The sequence below is a fragment of the Balearica regulorum genome, chromosome 16 (genome assembly GCF_011004875.1).
Source record: "Balearica regulorum gibbericeps isolate bBalReg1 chromosome 16, bBalReg1.pri, whole genome shotgun sequence".
NCBI classification, from domain to species: domain Eukaryota; kingdom Metazoa; phylum Chordata; class Aves; order Gruiformes; family Gruidae; genus Balearica; species Balearica regulorum.
In genome coordinates, this window is record NC_046199.1 from 5,669,043 (window position 1) to 5,687,241 (window position 18,199).

General features: G+C 41.1%; 1 protein-coding gene across 1 annotated transcript in view; it reads left to right on the forward strand.

The window, feature by feature from the left end:
- TOP1 (DNA topoisomerase I) overlaps window positions 1-18,199 on the forward strand; it is a 67,973-nt gene that overhangs the window by 30,930 nt on the left and 18,844 nt on the right. The window contains exons 4-8 of the mRNA XM_075769158.1: window positions 10,028-10,154; window positions 10,738-10,796; window positions 13,593-13,688; window positions 14,964-15,039; window positions 16,008-16,105. Coding sequence (XP_075625273.1) covers window positions 10,028-10,154; window positions 10,738-10,796; window positions 13,593-13,688; window positions 14,964-15,039; window positions 16,008-16,105 — 456 coding nt within the window. The remainder of the gene's footprint in view (window positions 1-10,027; window positions 10,155-10,737; window positions 10,797-13,592; window positions 13,689-14,963; window positions 15,040-16,007; window positions 16,106-18,199) is intronic.

Below are 18,199 nucleotides of genomic sequence, written 5' to 3' on the forward strand. Positions count from 1 at the left end.
CTTTGAAGTAAATGGTTGATGTGGGGGGGAGGGAATCTAGGCCAAATAACTTGCAGCATTTACTGGCTTCCACAGCAAACATGAAATGCTTTGAACACATTGTTTGCACTCTTTGCTCTATACTGCCTTGATTTCTGATTGTCATTTTTCTGATCTTAAGCTTGCACCCTAAAACTGACTGTCTTGCGTTTCGAGATGTTCATTGCTTCACTTGAAAAGCTATTCTGCAATCTTAGTGAAGAACATCCTTTTGTAAGGAGTAATGTAAGCACTGTCTTTAAATTTCCAGAATTCATTAATGATTTGACCTTATTTATGTGGGAGTTGGAAATGGTCAGTGTATTTTTAACTGGAAGAAATAATTAGGGCTTATAACTTGAAGCTGCATGCTACTGACTGTGTAAACAATAAATACCAAAACAGTTTAAAGGAGATAAGAATGGCTAATGTGTCTTGTGAGGTGTAGTTCATGAGATATGTAATCATGCTTTGTCTTGAAGTAATTCTTTCCCCCCCCTACAGTGTTGCCTTGAAATTCCTGTGAGAAAGGCATTGTGTTTTCTTGGCATTGTGCCTAAAGCTTCCAGTCGCTTTCATTTATCTATTAAGTGTTCATTTGTCCTGTGACAAATATGCAGCACAATATACTGCATCTTTGAGTCCTGTGACAGGGTACACATACATGGATGGCATGATGGAGTGTACGCATGTGCAGGGGTGTGTTCAAGGCGTGTTTTGGGGAGAGGTGACATAATATTGCTTTGTACCTCAGGCCCCTATACAAGGTGGGACTTCATGTCCCAGGCTGAGTGCACAGCTGGCAAAAGTTTTCTATAGTGTTTTCTGCCTTTCAAACTGCCACCTTAAAAATGAATGTATTATAGCACTGAATCATGAGATCCAGTCTTGAAAGTGGTACTCAGGGAAGATAATGTAGGCAGACACACACGCAGTGCTCTGGTTGGATTGCTCCTTCAGGAGTATTCAAAAATCTTCACTGCCCCATTCGTGCTCAGTCATGTACAGGATATGTGGCTGCTTGCTGTGTAAAGCCAGCTGACTTCTAACACAAACATTTTAGAAATAACTGACCTCATAATTGAAATTAAAGTATTTCTTTCCAAAATCCATTGATTCAGCTGTTGTCCACATGATTCTATAAATGTAAGTTGTGTCTGTGAGGATTAGGCTTTAGGTGACCATTGTCTAGTGAAGGAAAGAGCCCAGCAGCTCACAACATGGGGATGGAGGTGGAGGAAGACATGTGGTGAGCAGGGAATTGCATAGAGGGGAGTTGCTGGAAGGCCCTGAACAGAGCACGTGCTTGTGGCCAGGCGACTGCCGAGTGTTTGCATGGAAGGTGTGAATCTAAGGATGGCGCAGGCCGGAGTGGTGAGTTACAGGGAAGGATTGAAGCAAGCCGAGTTTCAGTTTAGGCTTCGTTACTACAGTCACCGTACCAAAATACTTTCCTGGATAGAGCCAAGATGAACAGAGAAGTCTGAATCGTAGGATGGTCTGTGTGACTGTCCAGTGTCCATTGCCATCATCCTGCTAAGGGGATGGGTTGCAATGCAGAGGGGAAGGGAGCATTTCATCACTTTGCCATTTTTAATAGCTTTTAATTTTGCCAGCAGTGGGAGGGGAGGAAGTTGCTTTGTGAGGAAGTGCTGGAGAATTATCCTCTTTCAAAAGGACACTTAGCTGTGATATAACAAGACCTGAAGCAAAATTCTTCTTTAGAGAAGAGGAGTGAGGGCTCTGTGATTGCCTACACTTCATTAGTTTCAAAAATCTTGGCTTAGGCCTTTGTGGTAGAGCCATCTGAAGGGCTGGTTCTAGTTCCAGTTTATTTTGATACTTCATTGTCAGGGCCATTACTGCTGAAAAAGATTCGTTGTGCAGATATGTATATGCAAATTGAAGAAGTGCATAGTCAGCTGTGCTTACTGAACAGGGATGCTATTTTTTTAACCCATCTACTGCTTAGACAAAGGGTTTTCTTGGCACTGAGCTGGCAAATGCCTATCTTTCCTGGTGTCACCTAGTTGTGCCTGGAAGCTAACTGAAAGGTGTTGCATTTTTAGATTTTTAACAAATGTGAAATTCTTGGCTTGGAAGATTTTTCAGACAGGTTAGAAAATTGTTTCCAAGTTTTCAAGTGCACAGCTAGGAGAGATTTTCTTGGTGACGCGCTTGCATTGGTTTTGGCGACCAAAATCACGTAGTGATATACCTGTTTTCATGATGCTGTCTCTGTAGCACCAGTTTCTTTCAAAAAAGCAGTTACTTTGACCCATAGTTCAAATAGTACCATCACTTTGAAAGGGGTGCCTTAAGTGTGTTTATTTTTTCGCTAATATCTGCTTAGTAGCATGCTACTGACAGCAACTGGTCATCAGCAAGTTTGCAATGCTTGGGTTTAGTTTTTGTGGTAAAAGAAAACTCCTTGTTAAGGTCGACAGCTTTAAGCCCCTTGCAGCAAGATAAGTGGTGAGCCTCTATGATACGAGAGGTTTTCATGGTCACTCCCTGTCTCATTACAACTTCTTGTAAAGACTGTACTAGGCTGAAGGTCTTATTTTTCTAAACAATGGTAACAGTGCCCTTTCCAAAACCCAGCCCCACAGCAGTGCCAGCATGTTACCGTTCCTCCACTGTAACCATCCAGCACCTCCTGTCGGCAGCAAAACCATCAGCTGAACCCAAGCGCAGGGGACCACAGTGGATCTCTGAGAGCATCTGCCCTGCTCAGGGTTGTAACAGCCATTCTGATAGGGGATATTTCTTCACAGAAGAATTTTGAAGGAAAGAAAACTGCCTGCTTGTACTGAGCTTTCTCCTTTGACAGTGAAAAATGAGTGAAAAATAGCCATTTCTCTGTTAGAAATTAAACAAAAAATTTCCAAGGTAACAGGAGTGTGGGTCTTACCAATGGGTTTTTTTACCTGTATGGGAAATTTTTAAAGCACTTGATAAAAACCTGTCACCTGTTGCTAAAATTGAAAATGAATCCTTCAGAAAAGTTTATCTTAGATTAGTAGAATTGCATGTAAATCTTCAGAAAATCCATTCTGTACTACAATAAAGCTGCTGTGTTATTGCAAAAGACGTGCTGGATCTTTGATAATTCTCAAAGAGCTTGAATGGTGCTTTAGCAGAAATCCAGACCATTGTTTGTTGGTGGTGAAACTTGGGTCTGTTCACACACTCTGTATAAAATGTCACAGAGGTAGAGTCCCCTAATTGCATTCTGAGAAGTACAGTACTGCATTGGACCTGGTACACTGTTCAGAACATTGTCCGGTTGTGTTTGAAGGAGATAATTTTTATGTCTGTCTGTAATAGTTTGACAATTTCATTTCCTTCCCTGTACTTGAAGTCTTAAAATAAAACCTACATCAAGGAGGCAGAACAACTCCAATGCGGAATAAATGTTTCCTGTATCCAGACTCTGAAGGATCTAAACCGCCAAGACAAGTCTCAGAAATACCTAAAATATGTAATTTTGATTTCATATGGCAGAAGTGTGTGGAGTGGTGTGTAGAACTTCTTAATTTTGCTCCTTACTTTCCTCCTCTCCCACTCACAAGATGACACTTCTGTATCTTAAGCACTCATTTACAGCTGTAGTAAACTGGGAGAGAACATTTGTGTGCCTCAGATCTTCTCCGTCACCCCTCAAGGAAAGAAAATGCAAAGCCCACTTAAGAAAAATCCCTATCAAAGAACAAATCCACATCGCTATCAAGCAATCTCTATGAAGCAAAGTGTTTTCTTTTGCTCCTTTTCTCGGCCCTGTACTTCCTGATCCCCAAAAGAAAATCTAATACACACCCATTAAATAATGTCAGTGGTTTAAAAAAAATAAAATTAAACAAATCTGATGTGGCAGTAGGTTTCTGATCTATGGGAGACTAGCATTTCAAACAAGTAGACCATGTAAAATAATGAAATAACGAGTCCTTTGAAGCCAAGACTTATTAGAGATGGGTTTAGAACTGTTTGCAGTAACAAGTGTCTTTCTGGCAGGTGTCTTGGGCTTTGTGCACTGAGTGTGGGCTGCCAGTAGGCTGGAGAGTGCAGAAACGGCGGTGACGGGGAACGGGAGTGAAGAGGCTGCTCCTGCAGTGCTGAACTGTGTTGTCAATGTGACAAGCATCTGAGCTGCAGGAAGAAAAATCTTCTGTCAGATTGCATATTTTCTCTGTTTACTAAATCTCTTGTGATCACAGCTTGAGATGAACGGGAGTATGGAACACAAGGGATTTATAGACCTGATCTGCACTGGCATCTTCTAAGTTTTATGGGTTTGCTAGGAAAAACACAGATCCCAGGCATTTGCTAGTCATGAATGAAGATAAATTTCAGTTCAGACTTCTTGCACACCTCCTCTAATTTATGATGTGATCCCAAACTGCTAAGAATTGTGTGCATTGGAAGAGGCAGGGATATGTGATGTAGGGGGAAAAGCAATTGTAAGAAAAGATTCCAGCACTGCCTGTTCCCTGGTGTAGGTAGTATAGTTCTTATTCCCCATTGGAGTGCACAGTTCACCTTTATCAGCTTTCTAATGTGACACTGCCTTCTCGTAGTAAAAATTTTTGGTTTTCATTTAGTAGTACACCTGATTCTCACACATCCATAGAAAGTGCATTCTAAGCCTGATCCTTGTCTCAATGTGTGAATATTGTTCTACTTTCTAATATTTTTATTGGCCGTTGATTAGTCCAGCTTTTTATCTTGTTCCTTTCCTTAAAGGCTTGATCTATTATCTGTGAAAACTGGTGAAAAGGCTCCTTTCAACTCTGGCAAAAGTGGTTTCAGGGTTTTTTAATTGTATTGCTGAAATCCCAACAGAACCACTGGGACTCGGGTTCATCCCCTGTAATACCATATGATAACCCTCTACTAGTGAGCATAAAATACTGCAAACCAGATGAAAACTTGTCCTTTGCTGGTGTGCCTTCTGTTTCTGAAATGCTCCCTGCACAGTCAGCTGTTCCTTAGTACATGTTAGCCTGAATGTGATCAGTTTTCCATTAATGCTGTATTACGTCAAACAAGACACAGGCTGCGTAACCTATGCTCTGTCCCTATTGTGTTTTTAGGTTTCACTAAAATCATACCTCCCTGTTATTTTACACTTCCGTTGTATTGTAGCAGCTCCCAAGTAGGCAAGCAAAGCTCTGCTTGCAGCAGGCTCTGGTGCTTGCTGGTAGCAGATTTCCAGTCATGAGCTAATTACAGCTCAGAAAATGAGAGGGAGAGGAAATAAGACACTCTTTAGATAAAGCATCCTTCCCAGCTTGTGATTTTGAAGCTGGAATGGAAAGGGCCTGGGAAGGGATTATTAACATACATAAATGGCACCTGAAGAATGCGGTGTTAAATTACTGCAAATCTGTTGTAGTTTGAAGAAGGAAGCTGTGATCTGCACATCTGCCATTCTTTGGAAACACTTTCCACTTGTGACTTTCCCATGTGATCGTAGCCTGAGCAGCTGCTGCCAGGTGCCTGTGCTCCCTTCCTCTCCTTCTCATCCCTCCTGTCCTCCTGCAGACATCCTTCCTGGGAAATACAGCCATGCTTTCAAGGGAAATGGTGGCTTCTGTTCCATTCACTGCTTCCTGAGCTTCAGCCTTGGCTCTCCAAGGTCTTCAGATGTCTTTGTTCACACTAAAACTCTAAATGAAAGACAGTAAGCAAGCTAGCAAAAAGGCTGTAGTGCTTTTGGAGATGCATCTCTACTCATTTGGCCTTTGTCTGAACTAAGCCTGTACCACGATACATCTCCAGATGATGTAATCCTTGGTTCTGCCTATATTAATACAGTGTCCTGCTGTGCTTTGCTACCTTTAAAAAAACCCAAACAGTCCAGGTTGTCAGCATTAGGCACCTTCAGAGGGGTAAGGCTCCGAGTGCTGTGCAGCGGTTCAGCTGTAATGATCTGGGTGAAAAGGAAGATTTTATTTTATCAGCAAGGCTGGGTGTTTCTAAAACAGATTGTGAGCGACTATGTTATCATCCAGTTGTCCTCTTTTCAGACTAACTTGCACTGAAATTTCCTGTTATCTTATGAGGGTTTTGCTGTCTACTTCAGTGGCTTCAAACTGGCGTGTTGGCAGAGGGGTAAGTGCAGGAAAAGTAAGTGTTCTGAGAAACGAAGTCAGGATAAAATCATCTGGGTGCATATGATCTTGAGACCTTTTTGTTTGGTTTTAGTGATTTTTTTTCCTTCATTTTTGAATCTGCCAGGAAGACAGACTTCTGATCTTTAAATTGTTCCCAGTACCTCCTAATAATAGCTTTAGGGTTGTCTGGAAATAACTTTCTGGATAGAAGGCTGAAACTCCTTCTTTGGGGTAAGGATGGCATCCTGTTGCCTTTTCTTTTGAGATTAGTGTGCTGGTTAAATTGTGTTCCCTGGAGGTGTGCATAAGTATCTTGGCCAAATGAAAGACCAGAGCAGCTTGGCTTGCTGACTGAAGTTAATATCTGAGCAACTTGCTTTGCTTTTGGAGGAAAAAAAAGTTAGTTTTCTCAGGATTGTTGCTTGAGGCCTTTGTTATCCGCATGTTTCCAAACGAGCTTTTCTGGGAGATGCAGATTTCAGGCCCTCTTGGGGAAGAGGGGCACCTGCCTTCATCATTGCACATGTCAGAAAATTTTGGACTGTTTTTGAAGTGAGAGCTGTGGTCCACTGTCTAGAAACACGTGGGACTGACAAGAAGTCTGCTTAAAAATGAGGGAAAGAAATTTATGCTGCTCTCTTCCATTGGAGCAAGTAGCACATGGAAATCAGATTTTTATCTGGGGAATTTCTTCCAGTCACATGCCAGAAGCAGCAGCAGGCAGGACCTCAGGGCCAAGCCACCAATACTGTTTTGAAAATGAAGGCACGGAATGAAACTGGAGACAGAGTTCCCTTGGGTTATCTGAGCCCACATTGCTTTGGTGAGAAATTTACTGCTTGCTGCAGAGCAAAGGGGAAGGATAGTCTTGTGATTTTAAAAAAAAAAAAAAAAAAAAAAAACCAACAAAAAACCCTCCCCACAGCTAAGACTGAGTCAGAATCTAGAAGTCTGGATTCCTGACTCTAGTGCTGAAAAATCTTTGCTTTAGATTAGATTGCATAACAGCTTTTCAATGGTGGCCACTTGCTCTCTTTCAAGAGGGATGTCATTTGAGCTTCTACTTAAGCAAGCCTAAGTTTTAGCACTTTTTTTATTCCAGTTGTAGCCTGTAAGCATTCAACACACATAAAAATTGTCACCGCTTCTCTAAGCAAATGGATTTTTTGCCTTTTGCAGTATTAGCTTTGCAGATGTAGATTGTCATCTATTAATTTGCTTTTAGTCATGTTTTGTGTACATCCCAGGACTCTACCAGTCACATACTGAAAGCTAGTGTTTCTGGCTGCTAGAATGAGTATGGTGCTTTTGAAAGCTTAAACTTTTTTTTTCTTATTGCTATTCCAAACTCCTAAGCAACAGGCACTGCCATGGACTTTACGATAGAGAACTAACTCCATTGATTGCAGTGTGTACCATGCTTTGAAGATGCAAATTGTTGTCTGAGTAAAGCATGTTATTTCAGGTAGGATTTAAATACCAAATAAGAACAAGAAAGAGTCAGAAAATAGAAACAAGCAGACTTGCAGAGAACGAAATGGGTCTAAACCTTGTGTGTTTGTTCGTTATGGTTTTTCCTGTATGATGATATACCTTTGTCACTGTAAAACTTAAATCTTTGGTAAATGAGATACCTAGCATACAGATAACAGTACAAGCTATCAAGTCAAAATTTCCAGACCTTCCTGAGTTTAAAAATAAATAACAACATGTGACGTTTGTGCTTTCAGACAGTCAATGAATCTAGTTAGAGCAAAGGAAAACGAAGTGGGTGTCTTGAGTCTGAGATACTGATGAACAAACAGGGTACAGAAACTGGGATGTCAGATCTGAGCAGGACTAGCAGGCATCTCGTGGATTTCCGAGATCCAGTGTCGGGATGTTCCGTGTATGTACTTGCGTGTCCTGATCACACCCAACACAATCTGCTGGGTAAGAATAGTCTGCAGTTGTTGCATCTTCACTCACAGGCAACATGTGGTGCTGTGTGTCTATCTGCAAGAATTTCCAGAGTGCCAGTTGCCTTTTAATGTTTAGATTCTCCTTTACAGTTTATTATGTAGTATAAAGAGGTTGTTAGAGAGTTAAAATGAAACTGAGTTCTCTTCCTCCCTCCTGATCTCTTCTAGTGCGACACAGTACATGAACATACTGACTTCCTTCAGAGGTGGATTTTCATGCTTCAGCTGCTTGGCCTTGGAAGGCCAGTGTGTATTTACAGGAGTGTGTGCTACTCTGAGCTTATATAATTTAGACCTTTTGCAAGTTCGAGTCCATTCTTGCTAGTGTTACATGAGGCTCTGAAACTCCATGTTGGACTTTACTCTGCACTTCTACAGCTGGATGTGGGTTGGCATATTTGTAACTGTGGTTGCCTTTCTCTTAATCACATGCAAGCTTTTTAGGAGCTGGTTAATATGCTCCTTGCTTTCTGTAGCCATCAAACATCCAACCCTTTTGTAATCTGTTTTTAAGACAGAAGGAAGACTTGAAGCATATATCGTTTTTAAAAATCATGCTCTTACCTGGTGTTCCAGGCTTGCTGTTTTTCAGGGCTATGTTCCCCCAGATCGGTTTGAGCTTACACTTGAGTGTTGAAATAACTGAAATAAGGATGCTACCTATTTCTAGTAAAGCTTTGCATTACATTGCATAGTCCTGAGAGAGCAGAGTGTGTCCCAGAGAGCAGTAGTGATGGGAGAGTCAAGTGCTGAGGAAGGAGGAGCGTACACTGCCAGCATGAGGAAGGCAGCTTGCTTGGTGCCTAACTATGCCCAGTAGAAGACAATCGGATTTCCACTGTGCCTTTGGCTTGCTTAAGCCCACGGTGATCTCAGGGAGTCCATACAACTGATAAACGTGTATTGAAAGCCTGTTGAATTGACGGGCTTACTGCTGGGCTTTCCACAACAGTGCTGCTAATCCTCGTAGCCAGTTCTTGCAGTTTATATCGTGAATCTCCTGAGAGAGCTTCCTTACTTTCTGGCTCCAAGGGTCAAGTCATTCCCTGAAAAAACTCATTTTCATTTGAAAACAGCCATGGGTCTTTCTAGTTGGTAAGAACAACTTGAAAAAAGTGATTGAGACTTACCCAGATGTCTCAGAAATCAGGAGGAGGTAGAAATGGAATAAAAGGTTAATTTTCTTCTCTTTGGGGCCATTTTTTCTTCTGCTCTAATGAAAGAATTTTGGGTATTAAAACTCTCCATACTGTTACCTGTAGCACCAAACTGAGTGGTAGCAGACCAGATTCTCACTTGGAAACACCTTTGAGTTCCCATCCTGCTGAGGCACAAGTTGACAAAACAACTCTGGCTGAGGACTGCAGCATTATTCCTGCCTTTTCTGTTTGACTTTGCGTAAACACAAGAACATCACACATCCTGTTTGCTCTGGTTTTCTCATCTGTTGGGGAATAATAGAGATCAGCGGCTTTTTCTTTAAGTTCCAGAGATGAGAGCTGCTACAATGGCAAAATGTTGTCTGAGCAAAAGCTGACCTGGGCGTTGATGGGACTGGCAGCTCTATTCCACTGACCATTACGTGGACTAGGAAAAAGGAAAAGCAGGGACAGTGGGAATTCAACCTAAAGTGTTGAGCTTTAAGCATAGGAGCTGTGGATTTCCTCAGCAATCCAGGCTGATGGGGGTTTTCCTGAAGCGGAGCACTTGACGGCTGTGGTTTTGTGGTATGTTCCCCTCCTGTTCCTCTTCCTCCTGAGGAGAATGGATGACACGTGACAAGAGTAGGTGATGGATCTTCCTGTTAATGTGATCCCTTATTTTGTAGGGTTTGTAATTATCAAAACCTGTGACTCTACTGCTGGAAGTTGTCTGTATTGATCAAAATCTCCTTGTGTTCCCCTCCTGCAAACATACTCTTTTGTCTTGCAGTGAGCACAAAGATTCCTCGGAAAAGAAACACAAAGACAAGGAGAAAACCAAACACAAAGATGGCAGCTCAGACAAACACAAAGACAAACACAAAGATAAAGACAAGGAGAAGAGAAAGGAAGAGAAGGTAGGTGTCTCCTGTGGGAGAGACAAGAGGATGGTTCTGGTTTATACCACGGAATGGTACAAACTCAGTGGGTTAGATGTGGCTTATACTTCAAGTTTTTTATTGACCTAGAGAGAATTGTCCCCATGCTGACCCAGAGCCTTGGTTTGTGGAGTGCTAGATATGAACTTAAGGGCTTTATCTGCAGGTATTGTGAAGGGAAACAGTTCCACAGTAGAGCTGTGTCTGCTGGCTCCTTCCCGTTACTTTTCATTTTGCCAAGCTTAGATGCAGAGACAAGGGAGAAAAATCTGTTAGATCATGTTCATTCTGTGCAAGGACAAACGTAGACAAGTCGGACAAACTATACACTTAATTCCTTCAATAGATTTGGATTTGGAGGGCCAGAAAATACTGAATTGACTGAGACTTATAGAAAACATTGCTTTTTTGGTGTGTTGTGTAGGGCTATAGGGAAGGAAGATACAGTCAACAGTGCCTTTTGGTCCTTCTGCAAGTTAAATATCCTGCCTGTGTTGCATGTTGGAAAAACATAAGGTGCTCTGGGCAGTGCTAATCTGTTCCTACTTTTTATGTTTTTTAGATTAAATCCTCTTCTGGTGATATAAAAATAAAGAAGGAAAAGGAAAATGGTTTCTCCAGGTAAGAAATCGGGTCTATGATCTGAAAAAAATAGCAATTTTACTTTTCTTAGGTGCTCACTGTCTGACTCCTCTCACTTGGTCTTGGGGAAAAAAAGCAATGCTTTTGACCCCTTCAGATGATACATTCTCAATTACGGGAATTGGTAATTCATCTGTTTACCTAGTAACTCGAGATGGGTGCTGTTGGATACCTGGTGTCTGCCTGCATGTGCTGGGTTTGTCCAAGTATTAAATAGTTGAATTCTGCTGAGGATGGACTGAACCATGCAAGCATTGGTAGCTGCAGTCAAAAGAACTTCTACTGTAAAATTGGTACTTGAACCTTGCAGGCAGTCTTCTGGAGGCAGGGCCTTGTAAAGACAGTCCAGATTGCCTCTGAGTGTCTCTTCTGTAAGTGACTACACAGCTTAAAGCCTTTGCAAAGGAGTGATGAGTAAGGAGGTTGCTTGTGTAAAATCAGAAGTACCTTCAGAAAATGCCTCCATGTCCTACTCTACTAATAGATCCTCCTGGACATAGGTTTTGTTATCAGTCATCACTACAGAGTCTTACTAAAAGCCTGAAGCGAGCAATTGATAGAAGAGTGCTTTTTCTTCGTAAGATCTCTTATGACTTGTTTAAATCCAGCCACTGGTTATTTTTAAGGTGGTAAATCTGGTCCACTGACTTACTGGAGGTCTGTGGTATTGTGGATGCATGTGTTCATATCTGTTAGTCAAGAATAGTTTTCAATCATGTGTCCAGTTTTATGAATCCATTTAAAAAAAAACCCCAACAACAAAAAAACCCCCAAACCCAACAAAATCCTTCTAGTCTCACCATGTTCTGTGGACGCAGAGAGGTTGGGAGAAGACACCTGTCTAGTCCATGCCTGTTAGTTATTCTTTGCATATATTGAATGTGCCCTCTTGACATGAGTTCCTCCATCTGTTTCATTTTCTTACTAGTATTTAAAAATGCAAACTAAGTAGTTATGCTTGGCACAGGGAGGAGGCGCCCTCTCCAGGCCCTTTTGGGGATACTCTGGAAATAAAGCAATGACATTTAGGTGTTTCATGCTGTAGGAGACAGTTATAGTAACTCTTTCTAGCCTCTACTATTCAGCAGAATTGCGTGCGTGTGCTGATCTCGCCAGGGATGTTGGGTGTTCTCATATCAAGGTGACTGGGTCCTCTTTAGGTCCAAGAGCATTTTTTTTGTGTATTTGAGGAAAGCCTGAAGGAGCCATCACAATTGTGCCTTCTTCAGGGCCAAAAGCTGGCTAAGAGTAAAGTAATTATTTTTCTTTTTTGCTGTTGAAATGTTCTTTTACAAGTTCACCAGAGAAAAACTCAGATGGTTTTGATTTTCTTCCTTATGACTTGGTAAGATGAGCAATGTTACAGTCTTGGGAACAATGCAAGTCAAGGTTCAGCTTGGTCGTACAGCTCCTTTCTTCTAATATAATCACAGTTTATTTCTCACTATTACAAAATGTTGCGAAATATCTCAGTGTTAAAATAGACTAGATAAAATTCCTAGCAGCTTAACGAACAGTATTTCTAGATTTCTGCCTGGAAGAGAGAGTAAATTAAATGGGACAGATACTTTTTTCCATAGATGTTTTGCAACTGTCTACATGCTGCAGGCTTGTGTCTTAGTTAATTGTAGGCGATGCCACAGAAATGGATTCTTACAGCAGCACGTATATGTTCCCCTGAGTTGCGTCTGCCAGCACTGCAGTGACTTTACAGCTGTGGAAGTGCAAACTACCTTGTTCTGCTTCATGGACACGTTACCACCTAAAACAGACTCCAGTATGTCTCTTGCTGACTGTGATCTGCAAAGCAGAATGCTACTTGTTTTCTCCCACTCCATCCAATTGCGAAAATCTGCATGTTGACTTCTAAACTGAGTCAATTTGATATAGAAATTGCTGATTGAATATGAATGGGAAAGCCCAAGATGGCACTGTTACTTTTTTCTACCTGAGTGGAGCAGAGCTAAGTGCTTCAAAATGTAATTTTGGACTCTTTGAGACATCTTTTTCGTTATGAAGATAAGTGAAATGCTTCTGTGAAATCTAGAAGTAATGAGTTTGTTTAAAAGGATACTCTCTCTTGCACTCATACTCTTTTTTTTTTTTTTTTTTTTTTTTTTTTGTATTACTGGTGTCTTGGGACATTAGGACTGAAATCGCTGAGCCTAATTTAATATTTGCGGTCTGTTGAAAGGGACAGGATTACTTGCTTCCCGCAGTTTGGATACTGAAGAGAGACTCATCAGTTTAACTTTGCTAGATCTTTGTTTCTTTCTGGTTTTCACATGCCTCAGTATTTAGTTGGCAAAAGATTCAGGGGAATAGTTTTCAAATCTTTGGTTAGTTGATAATCTTTTTTCTCTTGTTAGGCCTCATAAGGATATTGAGTTGAAACTAAATAGTGTCCTCTCTTTCACTGCACACGTGCATGCATCTCAGTTTTGTTTTAAGTATATTTGAAAGTGCTGGAAGCTCCAGTTGTTTTAAGTAAAAACATCAGAGACATAGTGAAATCTAAACAGTTGAAATGGATCTTGATGTTGTTTGAGAAATGGCAAATACATAGATGCTGAAAGACTCTCTGCTTATGCTGTCTTGTGGCTATTCAGAGAATGACACACCTCAGGTGTTTGGGGTCTTAAGATGACAACACATTCCAGGACTGAAAGATTTGCCCATTTTGCAGACGATAGTTTCTTAAAACTAAGTTGCTGCTGGTTTCCAAGAATCTTTGCCTTTGAAGTTAGAATCACCTTTCTTTGCTTCTTTTTGCAGTCCACCACGTATTAAAGATGAACCAGATGATGATGGGTTTTATGCGTCTCCTAAAGAGGACTCCAAACCCCTGAAGAGACCTCGAGAAGATGATGAGTAAGTGGCATGGGTGCTGGTGACTTGGATGTTGCGTTTAGTTTTAAAAAGATAACACTGAGGGAGCAGGTAGGATTTCAGGCCATTAGCACGAATTTGTTCAGATGGGTGATTGGTGGTCTGAGACCAGACTCCTTATGCTGTTACCGGTTCTCTGAGCAGGGCAAGGATAGTATTTGTGATGTCTGAGGCAAAATACCATTACCTGCTTCTGCAGATGATGCTGTGAAATGTTGCAGATCTAGTAAATAAAAAAGAAAAAAACTGAGAGGGTAGGTAGTAAGAAGACACTGATGAAGATTGTGAACCATAAATCTGAGGAAGTGAGGTATTAATGCTAGCTAAGCGGCTGCAGTGGTTTTTGTTGGGTGAGGAAATGACTGCACAAGAGGAAGAAAATGCATTGTCAGCCTTTTTGGGGGTGGGGGAGAGGTTTGCCTGCACCACTTGGCATAATTCACCTACAGTAGTCTGTCGTGGGTTATGCTGAGGATTTTTGTATCTAATTTAAAAGAAAAATACACACAATGTTTGCCTGATACAGTAACCTACCCAGGAAAATAAAAGCCCAGTTACATCACACTGCGATCTGTCACCATCTGTGTGCATCCACCTCTTTAGGCAGTGTGACATTATTAGCAGTCTGGAGCTAGAGGGTCAGAAGGGTTTAACCATAGTGACATTCTGTCCCTATGTGGTATTTCTCAGTTTCCAAGAGAGATGGGTGTGACATCTTTTGTGTAATCATTTGCTGCCTTCTGTTAAGTTTTTGTGACCTCCCATCTTCTGTCTGCAATGGAAAGATTAAGAATTTGCCAGTAGTCAATTTTGCTATTGTGTGAATTAGTGAGGGATGCAAAAAGTGAGCCTTGTGGGCAGATCCCAGACTGGTGACTGGAAAAGGAGTTGGGGATAGAACATGCCACTGAGCTTTTGCCCATTTATCCCATCCTGTGTAATCACTGCGTGGCTACTAATGCTTCTGAATCAATTCTTCATCAAGGAAGATTTTTGCTTTAGCAGTCTGAAACTTGTGGAGAGGTATTCACAGTAACAGTTTATGAATTTTAGGGTTTTGTAGGCTGTTTTGCTGGATAGGGATTATGCAGTCTTCTGAGAGAGTGGGGCATAAAATTATTCTTCAGAAATTAAACGTGCCAGAAATATTGTGAACTTGTGCCCACAAAAACTTTGTATAATATGACTTCTCTTTATTATTTTTTTTTACTGGAAAATTGATTATTTTCATCAGCTGGTCTTTTTTTTTTCTTGCAGTGCTGATTACAAACCCAAGAAAATCAAAACAGAAGACATCAAGAAAGCAAAGAAAAGGAAACAAGAGGAAGAAGAGGTAATGTTAATGAGTTTATTTCTATGATCAAGAAAAGCAAGGCTGACAATTTGGTGTTATGTAGAGCAGGGGGAATCTGATTCAAGGGGAGCGAGGCAGGGGCCAGTCTGGGACAAAGCTGCATGCGGTAGATCCCCACCTGTGGTACAGGTTAACTTACCTAAACCATAATGTATACAAGTCAGGAAAACTCATAAACCAACGGATGGAGAAGATGGCTCCAGGATGTGGACTTCTAGCCTGTTCCAGGCAATTCGCAGTCCTCCTGTTAAGTAGCTTGTAGCGGGTAGAGGAGCCTTACTAACAACATCTGGTTATTGCACAGATGATGTAACACAGTTCAGAAGCAGAGGAGATGAAACAGAGATTAGCTGCTAGAAAGACACTTAAAGCTTTTAGATGAAGCCTAGGGTGGAAATTTCTTTGGAGAGGGACTTGGCAAAGAGAGGTTAGCCATAATTTGAGACTAATGAACTATGCTCCACATCTAGCAAAGATACCCTCGTGAGGCACATGGTTAATTCTTCCCTTCAATGAAAGTGTCTCTATAGCGAGCACATACCAGCACGTTCTCAGAAGCCACCTCTGTGTAAGTGTGCTCTGTAGCATCTGCCAGGGTAGACGCACTAGTGCAGGCCAAGGAGGGTGTTTCTATAACTAAGCAATCACTTTGCTATGGCCCAGACTTGCTGCTTATCAGGTGAGGCAGAATAACTGGCTGTGGCTGCACTTAGCATGTCCTAAGTGTAAAGTAAAAGAATTTGGCTTAAAATATAAGTGGGACCGTCAGCAGACTTTGACTTAATAGGATGATCTAAGGGTGCATTTATGTAATGAGGCCACAGCAATTCAGTTGTTTGTGGTCAAACTTAGATACCCCCAGAGACAGTCTTTTAGTTTTAAAACATGTTTTCAGGGAAGGGGGAAACACAGTAGCTTGTTCTAACAGATTCTTACTCATTTTGCAGGACAGCAAAGTAAAGAAAGCTAAGAGCAAAGATAAGAAAGTCCCTGAAGCGGACAAGAGAAAGAAGCCGAAAAAAGAAGAGGAGCAAAAATGGAAATGGTAACTATATATCAATGATGTAGGCTACCCTCTGCACCTGGACTTTCCCTGTTACCTCCCATGCTGACTGAGTAAGCACATCTGGCTTTCTCTTTCATTGATTAATGAGGATTTGTTCTGAATAATTGGCTTATGTTCTGGTAAGCTCTAAATAAATATCTCATTCACTATGTTCATCCTCTGAAGTAGAAGTGAAATACCTTTTTTGGTGTACCAAAACCAAGTTGTTTGTTTATTTTTTTTGTTTGTTGGGGGTTTTTTCCTATCTGTAGAATGTAGAGGCTACCCATAATGATCAGATACTGGTATTTTTGTGCCTGGAACCTGCTCCTTGCTGACACTCTTCAGAGCAATATGAAAACTTGTAGGATTGGTGTATCAGCAGGAATACATAAATATGTGCAGATGTGTTAACTAGTATGTGTAATAGATCCTATCTGTGTTATATAGAGGGTAGAATAGGGGAGGATGTCTACCTTTTTTATTCCTGGATATCAACTGTGTGTGTCTTAAAACTGCTCCTGCCTCTGGCACAGAAATGAGAGTTGCTCAAGTGACCAGGTAAAATTGGGCTGTTTGGAAAATGAATTTTGAAACTAAGTTTTGAATGGAAAGCATTTTGTCTTCCCCAGAATCCTAAAGTAACATGCTGAGCAACTGAAGTTGTGCTTTCACTCACTCTTCAATTATTTTTTTTTAGAACCTTTTAAAAATAAATCTGAACTTTGTGGTTCATTTGGAACACAGGCCTGTGCTGCATCAGTAGTGCTCTGTGTAAGAAACCTGCTGGATTTTTTTTAACTATCTACATTAAGCTATTGTTCTTGCTGGATTTGAGGAGCTATTACTTTTGCGTTTTGACATTTGGGCCTCGGTACTTCCCTCAGTTTAATGTATATGTGGTTTTCAAAAGCGTGTGTGTTTTCTGCACTCCTGTAATCTCCTGTAATGTATTTTTATGACCTTTGGGGGATGATGTTTCCATAAGCGTTCTCTTTTCTCAGATCATTTGGCTATTTCAACTAGATCTGTAGTGTTGGGGAATGCCTGTGCAATCCTCTTCAATCTTTTCAGGTTCGGTCTTTACCCCTTTATTGTTACTCTTATTGATTCACCTTTAAAAAGAAAAATTCTTCTGCAGTGTTTATAGTCTTTGCATATTTCTTTGTCACAGCATCCTCAGAACATCAGCACTTGCATTTTTTTTCCATACTTGTATACTCTCTTAGAAATTTGGTTTTCAGGCCCCTCCACAAACCTGTCTTGGTGTTTGGGTTTTTTTGAGCAATCCACATTTTTCTTGATCCCTTTGACAACATATTTTTTAATGTGCTTTGACATTAACAGACAACAGGGACACGAAGCAATAGGAAGCCTTAACGATCTGTTGTCTTCTTGGCTTTGTCTCAGCTGCCCTTGCTGGTTCTGTCTAACTTAATATTCTGATATCACAGCTCCCTTGTATTGTAGTCTGTATCCTCAACAGCAAAGCTTTACTGGAAAGCCATACTGTTCGCCTCTCACCTGCCTTGGCAGCACAGTCCCAGGTAGCTGTGTTAAGCTCTGCGATTTCTGCTTACTGCTGAGGAAAACTGCCTTTGAAAGCATGTTTTGCAAAATTTGGCAGCAGGTAACTGTATCTTTCTGATGTTCCTGTCGTCCATCTGCAGCTTTGTATAGTGTGCCTTTGCTGGACAGGGTTTCATCTGCACTTCAGTTGTGTCTCCTAAGGGCATTTCATGTTCCATCTGAGCCAATTTTCTGAATGTCTGATACCTTTTTTTGGCTGCTTCCTCAAGTGCTTGCTGCCTTGAGCATTTTCATCCTCACTTATGTGAACACTTGATGCTAGAGGTTCCCAAGACATTGGCCTCATTCATCACCATATGGAGCTCTTAGAGGTCATTTTCACACCCTGTCAGTGTGTGAAGAATATGTGATCCAGGAAGTATACCTTATAACCACATCTCCCACCTTGTGTTATAGCAAGTTCATTTCCTTGAAATAACATCCCTGAGGTATATTCTGATTTTTTTTTTCCCCTAAGAATCTTCTCTATTTTCATTCCACTTGATAAACTCTCCTTTTAAATCT